This window comes from Stenella coeruleoalba, assembly GCF_951394435.1.
Source record: "Stenella coeruleoalba genome assembly, chromosome: 7".
Lineage (NCBI taxonomy): Eukaryota > Metazoa > Chordata > Mammalia > Artiodactyla > Delphinidae > Stenella > Stenella coeruleoalba.
Genome location: NC_137153.1, coordinates 12,075,189 through 12,095,897, shown reverse-complemented (window position 1 = coordinate 12,095,897; position 20,709 = coordinate 12,075,189). Strand labels below are relative to the sequence as shown.

At 37.5% G+C, this 20,709-nt stretch overlaps 1 protein-coding gene across 11 annotated transcripts in view; it reads left to right on the top strand.

Moving 5' to 3' along the window:
* Positions 1-3,107: 3,107 nt before the first annotated feature.
* Positions 3,108-20,709, top strand: part of LOC307189184 (uncharacterized protein) — a 408,683-nt gene continuing 391,081 nt past the window's right edge. For all 11 annotated transcript variants that reach the window (XM_079926999.1, XM_079926991.1, XM_079926990.1 and 8 more), the window contains exons 1-2: positions 3,108-3,785; positions 12,819-12,888. In XM_079926999.1, the coding sequence (XP_079783125.1) occupies positions 3,359-3,785; positions 12,819-12,856 (465 nt within the window). In that variant the 5' untranslated portion in view covers positions 3,108-3,358 and the 3' untranslated portion in view covers positions 12,857-12,888. The remainder of the gene's footprint in view (positions 3,786-12,818; positions 12,889-20,709) is intronic.

Genomic DNA, 20,709 nt, shown 5'->3' with positions numbered 1-20,709 from the left:
CCAACTGCTAAGTGAGAAAACTTTAGAAATGCCAGACTTCACATTGTATTTAAGTGCATAGGATATGAAACAACTTGCAACATGTGAAAACTGCAAGCATTCTCACCCGTAAAAAACATTTTCTCCCCAGCTATACAGATTAATTTTCTTTTTCAGACCTATTTTTCTGAGCAAAATTATCTGGTATACAACGTAGAAATACTCTGTATAAGTAAATAAATGTATTTTACAGCACAAGTTTATCTTCGGAAACTAAATTTTTATACCATTCCCATAGGTCCTACAAATAAATGGCAGTCGCTTTGTGATAATCATTCTAAAACACTAACAGATCACCCTGTTATGGGCTGAATTGTCTCCCCAAATTTCATATGTTGAAGTCTTAATCCCTAGTACCTCAGAATGGGATCAAGATACATTCTTTAAAGAGGTAATTAACTTCTAATGAGGCAACTAGGGTTTTCTCTTAATCTGATATGACTGGTGTCATTCTAAGAAAAGACACACAGACACAGAAGGACGACCGCGTGAAGAAGCAGAGAGAATACAGCCGTCCACAAAAGGAGAGCAGCGTCAGGAGAAAGCAACCCTGCCCACACCTCCATCTAGGACTTCCAGCCGCCAGAATGGTGAGAAACAAATTTCTGTTGTCACCTAGTCTGTAACATTTGTTACGGTAACCCCAGCAAACAAACCCACTCCCCACAATACAGCACAGCTGCACGCACACCTCAGATGCAGGATGTGACCAGTGTCCCATTCCTAAAGCTCCTACATTATCTTCCTTACATTGACTGCCACGGAACCCTTGCCTCCCCTTCACCACGCTTTCTCCTGCCATCAGATATATCTAAAATGTGAGTGAACAATGGCAAAGCCAGTCACCATAGCTTGGTTTGCTAGAGCAGATTTTCAGATATGTTTCTGTGGTAGATGATCCTTAGGCCTAAGAGTAGCAGACATTTAAGTGAAGATGGAGAGAATAATTTTTCCTAACAATTAGCAGTAATCAGTATAAAAACCTCAAAGAAAATGAACTCTGTGACTCAGGATAGGCTCTCAGATTAATACTCCACTCTGTAAAAAACGATTGGTGGTATTCGTTCTCTTACATAGATATATAGATATAGATATAGACAGATACACATAGATAGACATAAATTTTACGTATATATATATATATATATATATACATAAAATCAGTATCTTTGTCTTTTAAGTCTTATTAAAAGAGTGGAATGGACTTTTGGTTTATTGCAGAGAAAGGGTATCTTCTGGGCTATTAGAGAGAAAGGTCATCTTCTTGGTTTACATAGATATTTTCTGAAAATGATAATTGGAATATAATTTTCTCAAATTGTATTTGTAAGACAGATTTTGTGCCTAATATTTATCATATCTAATGTTTTTTAAATAAACAAATTAAAAAGGAGACTAGACAATGTAACTTCTAGTCACATCAAGTGTGTAAGATGTTACTTTAACTCTGACATTTTAAATGACTATTAAATATTGGTCACATACTTTTCCCCAATATATTTTAGATTAGAGTTTACATGCTTTCTATACAGATAAAATAGCTTCCTGGCTTTGTGTAACATACCAGCTCATGACTGTAAAATGAGGCAAATGGTTGTTGAGCCAAAATTAGAAAGCTATCAAATGTACTTCAGAATAATATGACAAACCATCACTCAACCTGGGATTCACTAAAATTTGGAATAAGAAGAAATTAATACTAGATAAAGTTCATAACATATCTAAAACTTGCCTAATTTTACATAGAAGCTTGTGTCCAAAGCCGTCTATGAAATCCACCCCCCCAAATGACCTCAGGTTTCCACAACTTCTTGTTAAATTAAACCGTCATTTAATGTGCATATTCAGTGTCCCCCAACAATTCTTCCTCCCTGTAAGAAGGTCATTCCATGGAAATTACATGACATCTAACACTTAACCACTCTCCTGCATTCTTTAAAATTTTTATTTCCTTCTCCTAAGAATGTTCAGGCCTCCCCAGGGCAAACACTTTAACCCGTCCAAGTTAGATTTAAAATGTATCCCTTCCATACGCACCTCCATTTTCCCAATTTCAGTCACTGCTTGCCTGCCATGCCATCTACTTCTGTAACTTCTCTATCTCCTCTCAAATTTCTGCTCATAATTTTCAACTGATGCCATAAGACACTTACGGCCAAGTTTCCTCTCAGAGGTCAAACACAATCTAACGCTAAGTATGATGCACCAGAAGTATCAGAAATGATTTTGAGCTCGAGTTATTCATGGTATTAAGAGAATAAGAATGGCATACATTCTCCAATAGTAACTGAAAATTATAAAAATATAATCATATAACCATTACGAATGCCAACAGCCAGTTTGTATAAATATGAGAATTTCACTAGTCTGATTTCACAATACTTGTCACCTGAAAATCGTTCAAACCTTATAAAAAATAAGAATTCCAGTTCCAGCTAACATGGTAAAAGTAGGAATAAGCATTGCTTCTAACTTTACAAGAAGGAAAAAGCTAGAGATCTCCAAATTAACAACTTTGATTTAAACTATCAGGGAACTGCCGTCACAGGGAAAATAATAAGAAATTCCAAACAACTACCGCCAGGGCCATGTGATGTTCATTAAGCCTCTAATGCATAAGGAATCCACCTGAGAGGCAGCCCTTGTTCAGAGCCACGCGGAGGAGAAGCCCGATCTGGAGTTCTTTGCCCAGAACACCTGCACAAGACCACGTGGGGGTGGGGGGGGGGTCTCAGAGCCACGTGAACGCCCCGCACCAGGGGCCACAGGCCACCTGCTTCTTCTACAGGCCTTGTCGCCACCCTCTATGAGGCTGTCACCAAGAACATCCCTGAGTCCTGTCCGAGCCAGACAGGCTGGGACCGCGTCATCTCGGAGTGGCCACGGAGGGCCCTGCGGGGCTCAGGCCGGCTGTCCAAGCTCATGTCTTCCCGGGTCCGCCAGGACCAGACGGACCACATGGGCCACCACCTGGACAGGGAGATGGGCCAGAACCATGTGTGCTGAGGTTTGCCAACAGGATCCATGGCCCATCTGGAACCTGGACATCACCTGTGTCAACCCTTACCTTCAAGGAGCCCTGAGGCCCTCGGGTGCTACTTCGACGAACTTGGGGACATTCTGGACGTGATGCAGAACCACCTCCTGCAGACACTGTGTCTGGGCCACTGAGAAGCCCGCCTCCACCGACTGGGACAGTGTCCGTGACCAGAAGGTCCAGGTGCGGAACGGTACCTCCGAGGTGCTGGGGACCTACGTGGTTCCGGGAAGTGGGCAGGACCGGGGGGCGAGGCCACCAAAGGGGGGCCTAGACGACCCCATGGTCCCCGCGGGGCCACCTCCGGCACCCTGGCGGTTTGGCTGCCGTCCTCCTGGTGTTGAACCGAGGGGGCGGGGGCCCCGGCATCCTGCGCCGCGGCCCAGCCCTGAAGGAGCGCGAGGCCGAGGCGGGCGGGCGGCTTTTTTCCATCGCCCCAGGCCGCGGCAGCGCAGCTTGACGAACGCGCACAGTTCCAAGAAGGTGACAGCGTCGCCTGCCCTTCAGCTCGCAGTCGGAGCTCCAACTGCGCTCGCGGCGTTGACTGGACTCGGCGCGCCGCTCCCCGCGCCTCAGGGAGCCCGTGCGCCGCGCGCGCAAAACGTGCGGAGGAGCCGTGTGCGGAGCGTGACCCCTCCCACGGGGGCGAGGCCCCGAGGCCGGCGAGCGGAGGGCGGAACAGGGCCTTCCGGGACCCGGGCGCCTACAGGTGAGTGCGTCTGGGACCCCCAACCCCGCCTCTTGGCCTCGTCTGTCTCCGTCCTTCCCACCCCCGGACCCCACTTAGGAGGACTCGGGACCCTAGGCCTCAGCCTCCCATTCCGGCCCGGAGTCTCGCTGGTGGCCCGGCGGCATGCGTCAAGCCGAAGCCCTGACTGTCCCCGCCGCCGCAGGCCCTGCCTGAGCCAGTTGTGTCCACGGGACAGGGACAGAGGGAGGGAAAGAGAAGAGTGACCCTTCTATCGGTCCCGGGAGGGGCAGTGGGTGGACCTCAGCGGGGTGGTGGCCAGCCTGCTCCCCTGTGTGTGGCGGGCGGGTCCTCAGAAGGCTGGCGAGGGCGCGGCCTCTGGAGGACGCAGGGCCACCCCAGCCTCAGCGCCACTCGACGTCCCTGGTCAGCAGCAGGGAGGGACCTCCGTCCTGCCCAGCAAACCCCCCCGTGTCTCGGGTCCCCTGGACGACCCTGTGCCCCACCAGCTCCCTCCCGCCTCCCCAGCTCTGCACTCCGCAGTGCAGGTCACCCCCTGGGCGCCAGGGCCTCCTTTAGAAACAAACAGCAACAATAATAACAAAAACATCAATCAGGGTATTAGGAAAACCGGAGTGAAATTCAGTCCCCAACAAACTAATTTAACTGCGGTACAATTACTATAATATACCTCACATAAAGACCGTAAGGAAAAGGGGAAGAACTAAGTAACTTTGGAAAGCAAAGTTTGATTGAATATTGTAAAGCTCAAAGCAAAGGAGGAAAAAAGTATAAAAATACTGTAATGTAGTTGGTAAATTTGTTTCTCATCGGTATGGTCACCAATTCTGAAAAGCCTTCAAACACATACTAGGGTTAAAGCGATACTTTGTCAACAATAGGAACCAGATCTCTCACTGCCAGGTAAACAAGTTACAAGTAAGCAAGAGACGAAATGGTGATTGAACCTTGTGCCGAATGAGAGAGAGATACCACTATTAACTCCTGTTTATTTTAAGAGAAGTAGAAGTAAATATAGATACGTGTGTGGGTTAGTTAGTACAAATATCCACATTGTTAGCAATATAGATACATGAGTTTCCTATTTCTGTCCTCTGAGAACTATACAGTTGCAACGAGCGGTACATACTATTCCCCAGTAAAAGAAACCATGGTTCTTTGAAGAAGTGGCTGATTCTAGTTAGCAAAAATACAAAGTAGGTCTGGAACATCTTGTAGTTGCAAAAATAAGGAATTGCTAAAAACAAAAGGGGGAGGGGCGTCCCTGGAAGATCTCCCAATAACCAAAGCAAGAAAAATATGAGCAACAAAATAAATTTGATTGTATTGAATTATAACCAAAAGAATGATTTTAAAAACCAGGCAAGGCCATCCTGATAGTAAAGTGATAGAATAAATAAATAGAGAAGAAGAGATAAATCTACCTTATCAAAGAATTCCAATTAATAAATGTAAAAGTAATGAGGAAAATAATCACCATTTGAGTAATAATTGCAGTAGGCAAAATCCACTGATGGTTGCTAAAATTAGCCGACTTTAAGAAGAAACAGAGGGACTTGCCTGGTGGTGCAGTGGTTAAGAATCCACCTGCCAATGCAAGGGACACGGGTCCGAGCCCTGGTCCAGGAAGATCCCACATGCCGCGGAGCAACTAAGCCTGTGAGCCACAACTACTGAGCCTGCATGCCACAACTACTGAGTCCGTGCACCTAGAGCCTGTGCTCCACAACAAGGGAAGCCACTGCAATGAGAAGCCCACGTACCACAACGAAGAGTAGCCCCCGCTCGCCACAACTAGAGAAAGCCAGCGCACAGCAATGAAGACTCAACGCAGCCAAAACTAAATAAATAAAATTAAAAAAAAATAAGAAATAGAATAGTTGCATAGCCTCAAATGATCTTCCCCCAAATATGTATTAATTACTGTGGTGTATTTAACATATGTCCACAAATTCTTTGATATTTCTTCCAGGGTTTGAAACTTAACTCCCTTTTCCTTGAATGTAGGCTGAACTTTAATGACTCATACCCTAGAAAATAGAGCATGGAAAGGGAAAAATAATGATTTTAGGGTGTTCTGTATTCCATTTCATAACCCTGCTCTATTCATGAGAAAACATCAGATAAACTGAAACTGTGGGACATTCTACAAAATACCTTCAAATATGTCAAGGCCATGAAAGGTAAGGAAACAGCAGGAAATGTCATAGATTGGAGAAGAATAAGGAGAGGATTGACTAAATGCAGTGTGATGTCATAGGTGGGATTCTGACTCGAAGACAGACATTAGTGAGAAAACAGTTGGCATCAAATATTATATGTGGTTTAGTTAAGTGCATTGTCCTAACGTTATTTGCTTAGTTTTCATAACTGTACCAAGGTTACATTTATCAAAACTAAGAAGATGAGATATTAACATTAGGAGACTGGGTGAGGTTTCACTGGGAATATTTTGCATTATTTTTTCCATTTCTCCTATAAATAATATAAATTATTTCAAAATATGAAATTTTTTAAAGTTTATGATACATCCAGACAATGGAATATTATTCAGCAATAAAAAGAAATAAGCTATCAAGCCTTGAAAAGAAATGGAGGAACCTTAAATGCATATTACCAAGTAAAAGAAGCCAATCTGAAAGGCTACATACTCTATGATTCCAACTACATGATACTCTGGAAGAGCCAAAACTGTAACTATGGTGACAGGATCAGAGGTTGCTAAGGCTTGGAGGGGTGATGGATGAATAGGGGGAGCACAGGATTTTTTTGAGCAGTGAAAATACTCTGTATGAGGCTATAATGATGGATTCATGTCATTATACATTGTCCTAACCAATAGAATGTATAACACCAAGAGCAGACTATGGACTCTGGGTGATTATGAGGTGTCCGTATAGGTTCACCGGCTGTAAGAACATATCACTCTGGTGAGGGATGTTGATAACGGGGGAAGTTATGCATTTGTGGGGCAGAGGGTAGATGGGAAATTTCTGTACCTTCCCCTGAATTTTGCTGTGAACCTAAAACTGCTCTAAAAAAGGAATTCTTTAAAAACTAACAAAAATAAAAGTGTAGTGAATGTAATGAACATTTTAAGTAATATAAATGTGGATTGTCCTTAAAAACATTTAAGCAAATATTGTAGAAGTTTTTCTTAAACATAAACATAGGAACAGGCCGTAAAGGTCTACTTCTAGCCCATTGTGGCTAAATCTTGCTTATGATAGAATGTAAAAAGATGATTATCATAATCCTGAAATTAATGGCAAACATTTAAAAATCTTGTTTCCAGGTAAGTAGTATAAATAAAGTGCCTACATGGTATCCAGTCATACATACAGAGTTCCATTTTCATTAATACATCATTGCCATTTTGAAGCAAATCATCAGTGAACAGCATTTATTCCTTCAGAAGGGAAAATGTAAATTCAAAAAGATTGTAGTTGAGGAGCAGAAGTAAAGGTGGTATCCAAATTGAAAACCCAGTGACATATAGAAAGTGAAACGTCAAATATTTATACTAACTTCCATTTATGGGTAGCCTGTGCATGTAGAATACAAATTACTGTGTGTTAAATTACTATCAGTAATATTGTCATGTTTTCTACAAATATTTGAAAACTTGCATGGAAACAGATTCCCTGCTGTTACCACAGTGCTTATTAAAACGGTTTCTAATCTAGGTTGTTTAAAAAAATTCCTTTCCGATATATGTGATAAAAAAGGGATTTTCCTTTTTTGATCACAAGGACATTAGAATCCCTTGAGAAAATAATTGAAGTGGTCTGGCTATCCACATAGATTATCAATTTAGTCCATTGTTATTTTGGCATATTCTTTACTGACTGCAAGCTGGTGCTCTCTTCCTATATTTTAGGCTATATTCCCAAGCAAAGGGCACGTTAATTGTTCTGGAGTGAACACAGATTTAATGCACTGTGATGTCATTTTTATGTATATTAATTGCTCAACTTTACATTAGAATCAGTCATAAACCATAGACTATTTTGTATTCCACAGTGCACCAAAAAAATGAGTTACCCACAGGTTAACTGTCTGTCTTTACTCATCCAAGGAGAGGAACTCTGTTCCTCAGATATGGAATACTTAGAATATCTGTGCCAAAATGCTCAAAATTCACTCCTTATAGATAAACATAATCTAAAGTATGTCAGTTGGGGCAAACTTTTTCTTCTAACTGCTGACAGGTATTCTTACAGAATGACCATTCTGTTGTACAGGTTTATAGATTGAGTCCTTCCAAAAGTTAAACTCAGTCATTTTTTACTCTGCTGTGCAGTAAATAACCATCTGATCATTCTAAAGTGCTGTCATTGGAATAGCCTAGAAGAAGTTAAGGTGAATTGGCATTTACCTCCAAAATGATAAGAATCATAGTGTAGAGTTACAAAGGCTATAAAGAGACAATTCACAAAAAAACCCTCAGTAAGCAGTAATTATATTAAAGATATTCAACTTCATTTGAATATTTTATACTTGAATATATAGGAAATATAAGTTACAAGTCTGGAGGGGGACGATTTGTCAATGTTGTTTCTTAAAATGAAGTGGTGATTCCTGTTCTAGATCTTCAATGACAGAAATTATGGAGGTGGGGTGTGCAATGTCAAAGTTCAAAACAGTGGGGACAGCTCCATATAAAAGGAATTGTATCATTTGATATGTTTGAGATATATAATAAAGAAAAGTGATGAAATATAATTTCTGATGAGAACTGGATTGGGGGTCAGAACATGAAAAGTTAAGATTAAGAATTTCAAGTAACTATAACAAGTCAAATTTAATTCCATGCTCCATCACTTACAAGATCAGAGAGCTTAGAAAAAATCACAACACCAACACTTCAGTTTTTCCAGCTGTTAACAATGATAATAAAAATACCTACTTAATAGGGTTAATAGGCAAACGGGGTTAACTTTGCTTGCATTTAATGATACAGGTATATACCATTATTGTCATGATGTTGAAGTCAATTTCAAGCTCAAGGACAGTGATCTGATGAAGGATTAGGTAGGAAATCGCTTCATTTCAAATAGCTTCTGGCTCAAAATTATTCTCATGATTAACACCCGATTTTCTACAACATGTATATACAAGCAGAAAGAGATACAATGGATGGATGTTAATTTAATAAATGTTATTCATAGTGATTAGTTATCAATGAAATAGCACATCCTACTCTCAGTGCATCAAATTATGGAATTATTCTTAGCGTGGCATGAGGTTCTAAATCTTATATCTAAGGGAAATAGTTCTCTTTGTTTAAATGAGCAAATGTATGAACTTAAAAAAAAACTAATCTAAAATGCTATGTGACTGATAAGGACTCAGTGTGTATTTCTTGAACAGATAAACGGACTTCTGAGGAACTGGGGAGCCTCGGTCAATTTATAGGAAGCGCAGCACACAGAGCAACGAGTCTAGGATTCAAGACCGCAAATATTCCTCTTCACCCAGCTTTTTCTCTCCTTTGCGTTCTTCCCTTCCTTTCCTGAGAAATTCAGGCGTAGGACTCTTAGATGGGACAAAGCAGGGAAGGCCGGGGGCACAGTGGCTCAGGGTGCGGGGCAGAGACCAGGTGGGCTGGGGCTAGTTTCCATGGGGACAGCGGAGGCCAGGTGTGGAGTGAGGCCAGGGAAATCACAGGAGGGAAGGGCCTGTACTCAGCAGGAATCTGATGGGGGGAGGAGTGCACCCATCTCGGCGAGGGGGAGGGCATCGCCCTTAGAGTCACGTTTAGAGTCAGAGCCACAAAAAGGTCAGCCGGGCCCCCATGCAGGAGGGCGACTTGGTCATGGAGGGTGAGCGGTGCGAGGAGGTCTTCTGAGGAGACAGACAGCCCAGTTACCATGAAGACAGCAGCCCTGAACGCGGGCCCCAGGGCCAGGTCACCGCGGGAGAGGCACGCGTGGGGGCATCCTCACCCGGGCATCCGGGCCCAGGCAGGGTAACGAGGACATTCTCCCATGTAGAGCCAAACCGAAGTGCGGTGAGGAGACTGCATGTAGGAGGAGAAACCCAGAGAGAGGAAAAACTAGACTGAACCTTGTGGTTTGGATCTAAATGGGATGTTTCACTGTGAACTCATGGCCTTTAATGCGTAGAAATGGATGTAGAAATAAATATGGAGATTAACATGGATGTGCATATGTCTATATGTGTGTGTGAATACATACATGTACAGCTTCTATAATACCCACTGAGATGGCTTGGGGTATGGAATAAAAATCAGCACATCTAGTGGCCATAACTTGGTTTCTACTTCACATTATCCCCCAGAACAAAAACAAAACAGAGCTATTTGGAGAAACTGGTGATTCATGGACTATGGGACAAAGAAAATACAAAAGAACATGGAGTATCTTCTGCCAGAAAGAAAGGCATTGCTAAATGAAAAAAAGGGAATATGACAAAGGACACAAAATGATAGGATTCCCTGCCCAAAACTGGGACAATTTGAGGATCAAAATAAATAATGATAGTAATTAAAAATAGCCCATTAAACAAAAGAGGAAATCACGATCACATATAGACATAAATAGTTGAGTAAATTGAAATTTTAATGACGTATGGAGAATTACGATGCATCTCCCAGAAAAATGCTTGTTAATTGTGATGGGAGGCATAACTTTCTAGTGGAGAAGTGTGGCAGACAGTAAGTACCTTATTTAATAAAGTGAGCAGGTGGATTTCATCAGTAAATTGAAATATTGTGCCAACCTGTACATGCAATGAGGCTACAGCAACATTTGGAATGAGAGTCCTCTGACATTCCTGCCTAAGATACATAGCTTGAATCTAGTTATGGTGAACAGGCAAATGTGATTAGAGAGACGTCACAAAATAAATACCCAGTAATCTTCAAAACCTCGAGGTCACAAAAATCAAGAGAAGCCTGAGGAACTCATCTAGACTGAATAAAACTAAGAGACAAGGCAGCAATGTGCTCCATGACCCTCAGCTGGAACCTTTTGAACTAAAAGGCATTACCGAGACATGAATTCATCCCGGGATCAGATGGTATTTATGTTAATTAGCTGATTTTGACAGTGAATTTTAGTTGTTTAGGAAAATGTCCTGTTTGTCAGAAATATATACTGAAGTAAAGAGGAAAGATGAGACATCAGGTCAGCAAATTACTCCCAAGTGGTTCAGAAGAGACTTATTTTTACTGTAGTCTCAATTTTTCTGTAAGCTTGAAATTGTTAAAATAAGAAAAATTAAAAGTGGAGAGCAAAGAAGTTTCCTTTACTTTTTAAGTAAAACTCTTATTTTTACAACTGAGTTTGTTGAAATTCAAATGGAAACATGAACACAAAAGTACAAGTTCATTTAAACATATGTTTTCAATCTCCTTCTATCCTGGTAAGGTCAGGCGAACAGCCATAATATAGTCCAGTAGCTGTTAAATTGAAGTTGACTTTTCTTTGCTCTGATTTTCTTAAACTGACTTCATATTCAAGTCATTTTTTAAAAAATTTAAGGTATTTCATTTATAACTGAGATTTTTTTGTAAAAATAACTTGTGTGCATATCTTTCCTCATTCAATTTCCCAGAGGTACCACTTTCTAAGGAACACCTACCTAAACAAACACACACACAAATACATATATATGAGTGCACTTATGCACGTGTATCTCACACATCCACCGATACACACAAATGTATGTCTAATATATATTATACAAATATATACATATATTTTCTGTATATGTATATTTGTGCATGTATGTGTATGCATGCACACATGTATATTTTCCCCCCAAAATTTGTATTGCATATATTTTTCTGAAACTTATTTTTACTTACCAGGTAACCATGTACATATTCCCACACTGTTTATTATAACATATGTACCAATACACTTGAAATCATTATTGAGTTTATTACAAATTTTCGTGCAACAAATATTCTACAATCAGCATCTTAGTGTATATATATACATACATATATATGTATATATATATCATTATAAACATGGATGGATACATCTTGTAGAATAAATTCTAGGATGTTAAATTCCTGGGGCAGGAATTCATGTATATATATAAACATTGCCAAACTGATATTCAAGAAATTGTGCTCATGAACATTCATACCAACAGCCTAAGGAAAACAGTGTTCTTGCATCCTCATCAATACTGGCTGTTGTCAATATTTTAAATATTTTCTGAATTAGTACTTAACAAACATTACCCATTATAGTAGTTTGCATTTTTTAAATTGTGATAAGGCTGGACCTCAGAAGCTTTCATTTTGTGTAGTTTTGGAATTGTTTAGGGATCATTTTAATTATTGGTTTTGAAAGTTTGAAAAAAAGTACCTCTTTAGCTATATAACATGAGCCTGGCATATATATATATATATTTTTTTTTAAGCCTGGCATATTTTTTAAGGGTGCATTTCTTTGTCAACTTTTTCCGCTGTCATGAGCATTGAGAAATGCAATTATCCACCAAATTAAAATATTAAAGGGAGCAGATCATTATATTGTCTCCTTGTAAAACAAAAACTTGACAGCTGTTGACATATGCATGGAACTCTTTCAGTCCATCAACAGTGCATGTTTGAGAGCTTAGTCTAGGCCAGGCACTGGTCTGGATACTGAGAATACAGTAGTTAACACCATAGACAAAAATCTTGCACTCGTGGAGATTATATTCTACTGAAAAGAATGTAAATTGGATGTCTCAAAAATTAGGAAAAACATATTATAAAGTCTATAAATATTATACAGTCTTTAGAAAAGGGAAACATTTGCCCAGGATTCTGAATCTGAGTCTGAAGGCAATGAGATTCTCGCTCTTGGTGGGAGCTCAGATGAACCATGTTCAGTCAAGACCCTTTCAATTTGATTCAAATTATTCCCATAGATACGTGTTTTCTTAAAATACAGTATCATCATTTACAGCCTAGTTAGAAGCCACTGACTCTTTCAGTTTTTAGTGTTATTTTATGAATTTATAACCAGATCTACTATGTGCTGATTTTGATTTTACAATTTCCAGGAAGAAAGTCAGAAAGAAGTTTCACTTCCAAGTACTAGGAAGACATGTTCCTGTTTCCTTCATGTATCAGGTTTGGAAATACATGACATAATTACTGTATTATGTTAAATACTAATATGTATTCATTTAATACTAAATGTAATTTTTGTGAACTTTTTGGAATTACATTTTTTTCCTGATGTTGATTATATAATTTCCTTGCATATCAATTATTTCCATTATGGCATATTCTCATTTTACAATTTCCAGTTATTCTCTACAAATTGATTTTTTTAAGATGGCATGAAGTCAATAAATAAAAGACCACTGAATTTGATAATTTTCCATTCCTTGCTGACTAAAATGACTGTCAGAGTTAAAACATTTCCACAATTGTAACGGTTATAATTAATGTTTATGCTTTAGTAGATTCTATTCAATAGTATGTGATCACACCAATATTTTTCCTCCTAAAATAGAATACAAAAGGTTAAATATTTTTTCACTTAGAAAATGAATTTGAGTTTAAAGATATTTCCAAATTTTTAGGAAATTTATGAACTCTCAATCTTTTTTAGAGAAGTATAATATTCACAGTAGATGAAGTTTGAGGATTTGGAGTTTGCAGATTACTTAATTACATGGAGAAGGTTACTCATACATAAAATAAATAAGGTACATAAAATCAAATAATTTTGATATTGCATGTATTTAAATCCATAGTTAATTTTATAATTTCCAAAAAAAATAAATGAGTAGAATTAAGTGTGCTAAGCTGTGGAGAAAATATATCAAAGGATAGTGGGGATACAGATAATTTCACTATTTTCCTAAAGATGTTTTTGTATTTCTAACATTTTTTTCAGTGCCCAAAATCAAATATGTAAATATATCTTGAATACTTGTCCTGGGATAGACATAGACACTTTTCTATGCATTTTAGAGACATTATATGATTGAAATTTAATCATATAACTACTTAAAGTATTAAATTACATAGCATCCTATGAATAATTTATTGTTTAAATCCAATCCTATTATTTCTCTCTAAATAGGAAATTGTACAGTGAGGATTTTTACCCATATTGTCTTTCCCTTGAATCCCCCAAACATCCACTACTCAGTATTGACCTGTTGTTTATCTACTAGTTATAAACAGAAAAATTTAGTACTAAAATTATGTTTAGCAATCAAGTAGAAATAACACGTTAGCTTGAATAAATGACACACTTAAGAAGCAGCAAAAAACAGTCAGTTCTGTCCATGGACATTGAGGTTGCTACCTTGTCTTGTCTATTGTGAATAGTGCTGCTGTGAACATAGGGGTGCATGTATATTTTTGGATTATTGTCTGGATATATGCCCAGGAGTGGGATTGCTGGATCATATGGTAATTCTGTTTTTAGTTTTCTGAGGAACCTCCATACTGTTCTCCATAGTGGGTGCACCAATTTACATTCCCACTAACAGTGTAGGAGAGTTCCCTTTTCTCCACACCCTCTCCAGCATTTGTTATTAGTAGAATTTTCATTGATGGGCATCCTGACTGGTGTGAGGTGATACCTCATTGTAGTTTTGATTTGCATTTGTCTAATAATTAGTGATGTTGAGCATCTTTTCATGTTCCTATTGGCTATTTGCATTTCTTCTTTCGAGAAATGTCTGTTTAGGTGTTCTGCCCATGTTTTGATTGGGTTGTTTGTTTTTTTGTTGTTGAGTTATATGAGCTGTTTTTATATTTTGGAAATTAAGCCCTTGTCAGTTACATCATTTGCAAATATTTTCTTCCATGACATAGGTTGTCTTTTCATTTTGTTTATGGTTTCCTTTGCTGTGCAAAGCTTGTAAGTTCGATTAGGTCCCATTTGTTTATTTTTGTTTTTATTTCTATGCCTTGGGAGACTGACCTAAGAATATTAGTATGATTTATGTCAGAGAATATTTTGCCTCTGATGAACAACAGTGTCCTACTGTATAGCACAGAGAACTATATTCAGTATCTTATGATAAACTATAATGGAAAAGAATATAAAAAAAGAATGTATATGTGTATATAACTGAATCACTTTGCTGTACAGAGCAGTAATTAGCACAACACTGTAAATCAACTATACTTCAATTTAAAAAAAAAGTGAAAAGAAACAGTGGAAAAAAGTCAATTCATAATATTGTATCAATAAAAATAACAGAAAATTCATAGTAGTTTTAATCAAAAGTTAGTTCAGTGAATACCATCTTGTCAAAATGTAAGATAAATGCAAAACATTTTATTCTACTGAGTGGTGACAGTGAGAAAAAAGCAAATAGTCAATAGTGCCTTACAAAGTAAAGAGTTTTGAGAAGTTAGTTGCTAATACATGTTAATTTTCAATTGTGTTTTTGTAAAATGATTTTTATTCAGCGTCCTACTGTGTAGCACAAAGAACTATAGTCAGTATGTTATGATAAACTATAATGGAAAAGAATATAAAAAAGTATATATGTGTATAACTGAATCACTTTGCTATACAGAGCAGAAAATAACACAACATTGTAAATCAACTATACTTCAATTTAAAAGCATAGCAGAAGTCAGCCTTAGAAACAGCAGTTGAAGGGGAACCAGAATAGTGTTGTGTTTCAAAAACCATGTGCCCAAGAATTTTGAAAGAGAAAACAGTGGTCAGCTATATCTTGTGAGGCAGTGATGACCAAATGCCTGTGGATTTAGATAAAAATACTAGAATTAGCAGTTAATAATGGGAACATTCAAGAGTCAATGTCATCATTGTAGCAAATGGCAAAGCCATATTTTGCTAAGTATATGCTTTAAATATTTTAGGAACAAAGTAGAATTATATATTTTTCATTATTCTTATGAAGAGGAGAAAGACAGTAGGGTTTTAGCAACTGAGGGTAACATAGACAGGATTCTTTACTTTTTCTTTTTCTCCCTTCCTCCTTCTCTCTCTCTGTCTCTCTCTCTCTCTCCCTCTCCTCTTTCTGCTTTATTGAGGTATACTTTTATTAATTTTCATAACACTATCTTTTGAGGAGTAGAATGTGTAACATACAGTAAAATGAATCAATTTTAAATGTACGGCTTGATGAATCTTAACAAATACATATAGTTGTGTGATGCCAGCACAATTAGGCTATAGACCATTTTCACAAGCTCAAAAATTCCTTCCTAACCATTGTGGATAATTCCCATCTCCTACCAAATTAGGAAAGCACTGGTTTGCTTTCTGTCACTATAACTTTCCTATTTCTTGAACCATAGGGAATCGTCACCAGCCTTCTCTCTCTGGAGTCCATCTCATGGTAAATTTGCAGTTCATCCATCTTGTGAATAAACTACGTTTATTTTTATTGCCTGGTCATATACAATTTTGTACAATTATTCATGCATTCACTTGAAGGTGGACATTTGGGTTGTTTCCATTCTGATGCTGTTTTAATAAAGCTGACACAAATACTCACTTGCAAGTGTTTTTGTGGACATACCCATTTCAATTCTTTGTGATGAATACCTAACAGAAATGTGTGAGTTCTTGCCCTGTATCCTCATCAACAGTTGGTAGTGAGAGTCTTCCTATTTTTAGGCATTATATTGGGTGTGTAGTATTATCTCATTGTAGCATGAATATGCATTTATCTAATGAGTTAAGATATTGTGCATCTGTTCATATGTTATGAAATTATTGGTATATTTTCCTTGAAAAAATTCAAATATTTTTACAAATTTTTGATTGAATGGTTTGTCTTGTTTTTGAATTGCAGGTGTTTAATACATTTTTGGATACAAAGTATCAGATATATATTTCACAAATGTTTAGCCCAGTCTGTGTCTTGCCCATGTTCTTAATTTTCCTTAACAACGTCTTTTAAAAAGCAAAAGTTATCATAACTTGCTTATTAGTTCTAATAGCTTCTTTGTAGATTTCTCATGATTTATTATATGGAAGGTTGTCATCTCCAAACAAGAAAAATTGCGTGATTTGTATTTATTTTGAATGCCTTAAAAATATAAGCAGTGAGAACAGGTATACTTGTCTTTGAGTTGGATCTTAGGAGAGGAATATTTATTGTTTTCATCATAAAGTATAGTATAAGCTATTAGTTTATCATAGTTGTCATTTTTCAAGTAGAGGAAGATTTCTTCTGTACATAGTTCACTGAGTAAATGCCATAATGAATATTAAATTTTGTCTATTTGTTTTTGCAGTTTTTGATTAAAATCAGAGATTCTTCTACTTTACCCGATAACATAATGGATTACATTGATTGATTTTCAAATATTAATCTAGTATTCATGAGATAAATCCCATTTAGTCATGATGCACTATTCTTTTATAAGTCACTGGATTCAGTTTGCCATTATTTTATTAAGCTTTTGTGTTTCCATGTTCATAGGAATTATTGGGAAGTAATTTACATTTCTTGTAAGTTTTTGTCTGATTTTGATGTCTAGTACTGGCCTGATAAGATGAGTTGGAATGTATTCCTTCATCTTCAATTTTTGGATGATTGTGTTTGTCATTGGTAACTTTTCTTCTTTAAATATTTGGTGGAATTCACCAGGGGCAAATAACTGGGCATGAAGTTTTCTGTGTAAGAAGGTTTTAAATTAAAAATTGTGTTTTGTCTATAGTTACAGGCTTCTTCACATCATCTTTTTCCTCTTGTGTGAACTGTGGTCGTTTGCGTCATTCAAGAAATTTGACCACTTCATCTAAGTTGTCACAATAAAGTTGTGAATAGTGAATAAAGTTGAATAAATATGAATAAAGTTGTTCATAATCATCTTTACTGTCTTTCTAATGTCTGTAGGCTCTGCCATGGTGACTTTTTCATTCTGATATTGCTAATCTTTTTCTTCTATTATTTTATCTTGATAAGTCTGGCTAGAGATTTATAAAATTTATTAATCTTTTCAAAGAAAAAGCTTTTGTCTTCATTGGTTTTTCTATTGTTTTTCATGTTTTCTGTTTCATTACTTTTGTGTCTTCATTATTTTTTCCTCTGGTTATTTATATTTCCTTTCCTCTTCTTTTGTTAGTTTTTTTTTCAGCTAAAAGCTGATATTGATTTTAGGATGCTCTTCCCTTTTAGTATGTGTTTAATTCTCTCCATTTGTCTCCAAACACTGCTTTAGCTTGCATGCCACACATTTTTATGTTTGGTGCTTTCATTTTTATTCAGTTCAAAATATTTTCCAATTTCTCTTTTGATGACTTTTTTCCTCATGGGTTATTTAGAAACTTGTCATTTAATATTCAGATATTTGGGGGGTTTCCAGATGTGTGTGTGTGTGTGTGTGTGTGTGTGTGTGTGTGTGTGTGTGTGAGAATACATAGATGTAACATAGATAGATAGATATAACATAGGGATACATAGTTGATATATAGTTTCTTTGTGATGAGACAACATATTCTATTTAATGAAAACCTTTCAAGTATTGTGGCATTTATTTCATAGCACAGAACATGTTCTATCTTGGTGACTATTTCATGTACACTTAAAAAGAATGTGTATTCCTCTGATTTGGGGAGTAGTATTCCATAAATATTAATTACAACACAGTGAAGATAGTTTTTCAAGGTCTTTTATATCCCTCTTTTTTAAAAAAAAAAAAACGTTTATTCTTTAACTGTGCGTCAATTGATATTTTTACTTTTAGTTCTGTCATTTTTTGCTTCATGTATCTTGAGCAGCATTTTTAGGTATACAAATATTTAGTGTCTTCTTTCTTCATTTTGATAAATTGGTACACTTTTAATTATAAAAATACCTTTTCATCTCTTGTAATATTTCTTACTGTGAAGTCCAATTTTCCTTTAATTAGTATAAGAACTCCACTTAATTTTGATTAATTTTTCAACAGTGTGTTTCAGTGTTTTCCTTTCTTATTTTTAAGTCACTTCCTGTGTATGTTTTATCTATGTTTATATATCTGGTGTACAATATGCAGTTGGGTCATGCTCTTTTAGTTCAGTTTGACCCCCTCTATCTTCTAATTAAATGTAGTTAAATGTAATTATTGATATGTTTGGGTGTAAAAGTACCAACTTTCTCTTTATTTTGTATTTGTCCCATTTTTAAGTTTTCTTTTTTGTTTCTTTTTTCATGCCCACTTTGGGTTCAATATTTGTATAATTTTGTTGTATCTCCACTATTAGTGCCTTAACTATAGCTCATTCTTTTACTTTTTTAGTGGCTGCATAGGGTTGACACTTTACAACTTTAGCTCATCCTAGTCTGCATTCAGTTAATAGCGCTCCATTTCGTCAATAGTGTAAGAACCTTAAGACCATATACATCCATTTCTCCATTTCTCATACCCTTTGGTATATTATTGTCATACATTCACTTCAACATATGTATTATAAATATGTGTTTTTTCCTTTGCTTTAAACAATTTAACATATTAACAAATAATGTATTTTACATTTATCTGCAATTTTTAAATTTAGACATTTTTAACTGGCATCCTTTTCCTTTAGCTGAAAAAAAAACTTCCTTTAGGGCTTCCCTGGTGGCGCAGTGGTTGAGAGACTGCTTGCCGATGCAGGGGACGCGGGTTCGTGCCCCGGTCCGGGAAGATCCCACATGCCGCGGAGCGGCTGGGCCCGTGAGCCATGGCCGCTGGGCCTGCGCGTCCGGAGCCTGTGCTCCACAACGGGAGAGGCCACAACAGTGAGAGGCCCGCGTACCGCAAAAAAAAAAAAAAAAAAAAAACTTCCTTTAACCTTCCTTATTGTGCAGTACTGCTGGTGTGAATTCTTTCAGCTTCTGATTTCCTGAACACGTTTTCATTTTATCTTGGTTTTTGGAAAGGCATTTTCTCTGGGTTTTAGAATTCTAGAATGGCCTCTTTCTTTCTCTCTCTTTCTTTTTTGGAATCTCTTTTTTTTGTGCTGCACTTTAGTATTTTTTCTTCATTTTCACCAATTTTATATAATGTCAGTTTATTTTTAATGTTACATCTATTTGGATTTCATTGAGCTTCTTGCATTATTAGTCCAGAGTTTTGATCAGATTTGGAAATCTGTGCACATTATTTACACAGTTTTTCTTCTGTCTACCTGCCCCTCAACTTCTGGGACTCTAAAGTATGATAGACTGTTCTGTATTACCCAGTGCTTCACTGAGTTTTTATCATTCTTCTTCTTTCTATGTTTCATTTTGAATTTACTTGATTGTTATGCCTTCAACTTCTCTGATGTTCTCTTCAGTTGTATACAGTCTGCTCTTACTCCCAGTGTATTTTCCACTTTCTATATTTTATGTTTAATTTCTAGAAGTTTCAGGTGGCTCTTAAGCTTATCATCTGTGGTCAACAGAATAATGGCCCCTAGAGACCCCAGGCCCTTATTCCTGCACTCTTCACGGTACCTTGTAAGGTAAAAGGGTCTCTGCAGATGTAATTGAGGGTGTTACCCTGTGAGGCTCCTCTTATTATCAGGGTTACTCTGGCAGCACGTGTCTGGGAAGAGAGAGGCACGGGCACGTGCTCCACGCTCAGAAGAGAATAGGCAGTGTGGCCACTGAGACAGAGGCTGGGGCAGTGTGTCCACGGGTCAGGAAGTGTCAGAAGTCACTACGAGTGGCAGCAACAGGCCTTCCCACAGAGCTTGCCCAGGGAGCACAGCCCACCTTGATTTTGGCGTCAGTGAAACTGATTTCAGACTTCTGTGAGAAAATGCTTTCCAGTTGTTTTAAGTCACCAGTTTGTGGTACTTGGTTACAGCAGCCTCAGGAAATCAATGCTGTACCTGTTTTTCTTCTCAGCACGCTCATGTATTCCTCCATCTTCTTGAACATGTAAAACATTTACGATAGCTGTTTTAAAATAATTGTGTTTTTATACTATGATCCCTGTTATTCCTACATCAAATTCTATTGATTGAGTTTTCTTTTGATAATAGGT